Source organism: Pyrgilauda ruficollis, unplaced genomic scaffold, assembly GCF_017590135.1.
Source record: "Pyrgilauda ruficollis isolate IOZ18807 unplaced genomic scaffold, ASM1759013v1 scaffold3625, whole genome shotgun sequence".
Classification (NCBI taxonomy): Eukaryota; Metazoa; Chordata; class Aves; order Passeriformes; family Passeridae; genus Pyrgilauda; species Pyrgilauda ruficollis.
In genome coordinates this window covers 1-1573 of record NW_024525074.1, presented here as the reverse complement: position 1 = coordinate 1573, position 1573 = coordinate 1, and the positions used below count along the sequence as shown (strand labels likewise).

At 54.6% G+C, this 1573-nt stretch overlaps 1 protein-coding gene across 1 annotated transcript; it reads right to left on the bottom strand.

The window, feature by feature from the left end:
• Positions 1-122: 122 nt before the first annotated feature.
• On the bottom strand, positions 123-1496 carry LOC121358002 (glutamate receptor ionotropic, kainate 5-like; the record flags this gene model as incomplete). Its single annotated transcript, XM_041475828.1, has 2 exons — positions 123-296; positions 1387-1496. Coding segments are annotated over 2 exons (284 nt in total), but the record flags the coding sequence as incomplete, so codon positions are not given.
• Between the last annotated feature and the right edge of the window lie 77 nt (positions 1497-1573).

Sequence of the window (1573 nt, the reverse complement as noted above, 5' to 3'; positions counted from 1 at the left end):
AAACCCCTCCCAAACCTCCCCATACACGCCCGAAACCCCCACAAACCGCCCCCAAATCCCCTCAAATCGCCCCGAATCCCCCCCAAACCGGCCCCAAACCCCCCGAATTTGGGGGTGCTGACCAGACGCCGCTGACGCAGCGCGTGGAGAGGGCGCGGGGCAGCACCTCGGCGCCCTGCTGCAGGAATCCTCCCACCGGGAACCAGAGGCTGTTGCCCAGCGTGTACTGGTTCTGCACCAGCCCCGGGCGCTCCCGCAGGCACGGGTGGGGGTTGTACCACTCGTACGGGCTCAGCCTGGGGGGGGCACGGAGGGTCGGGACCCCCCCCCGGCATGGGGGGGACCCCGCGGGGTGTGGGGTCAGCGCTAATTAATCTGGGACTGCCACGAGTTAATTTGGGAGCACCTTAAATTAACCTGGGACCACCTTAAATTAACCTGGGACCACCCCAAATTAATCTGGGACCACCTTAAATTAATCTGAGACCACCTTAAATTAATCTGGGAGCACCTTAAATTAATCTGGGACCACCCAAAATTAATGTGGGACCACCCCAAATTAATCTAGGACCACCTTAAATTAACCTGAGACCACCCTAAAAAAATCTGGGACCACCTTAAATTAACATGAGAAGACCCCAAATAAATCTGGGACCACCCCAAAATTAATCTGGGACCACCTTAAATTAACCTGAGGCCACCCCAAATTAACCTGAGACCACCCAAAATGGATCTGGGAACCCCCCAAAATTAATGTGGGACCACCCTAAATTAATCTGGGACCACCTTAAATTAACCTCAGATCAACTTAAATTAATCTGGGACCACCTTAAATTAACCTGAGACCACCCAAAATGGATCTGGGAACCACCCAAAATTAATGTGGGACCACCCCAAATTAATCTGGGACCACCTTAAATTAACCTGAGACCACCTTAAATTAATCTGAGGCCACCTTAAATTATTCTGGGACCACCCCAAATTAATGTGGGACCACCTTAAATTAACCTGAGACCACCCCAAATTAATCTGGGACCACCCCAAAATTAACCTGAGACCACCTTAAATTAACCCGAGACCACCCAAAATGAATTTTTGGGAGCTGGTTTTTTTGGGGCGTTTTCCCAGGATTTTCGCCTCCTCCCTGCCGCTCCTCCCTCCCTTTTTCGGGGCCGTTTTTTGGGGTGTCCCCCCCCAATTTTCAGCCCGGTTTTGTGGAATCCTCCCCCAGTTTTTGGCCCCATTTTGGGGCGTTTCCAGGTTTTTTTGGGGAGTTTTCCCTGGATTTTCACCTCCCTCCTGCCGCTCCTCCCTCCCTTTTTCGGGGCCGTTTTTTGGGGTGTCCCCCCCAATTCCGGGGTCCCGTTTTGGGGTGTCCCCCCTCACCTGGCGGCCAGGAAGAGCACGCAGCTGACGGCCAGGTAGGCCAGGAGCATGAAGAGCCACACAGCCGGCGAGAAGGGGTCTAGGAAGGAGAAATACCCCGGCTTGCGGCCCTGGGGGGACGCCGAGTGAGACCCCCGCGCTGGCAGCGGGCCCGGAGACCCCCCGAAACTGACCCCAAAATCTGAGA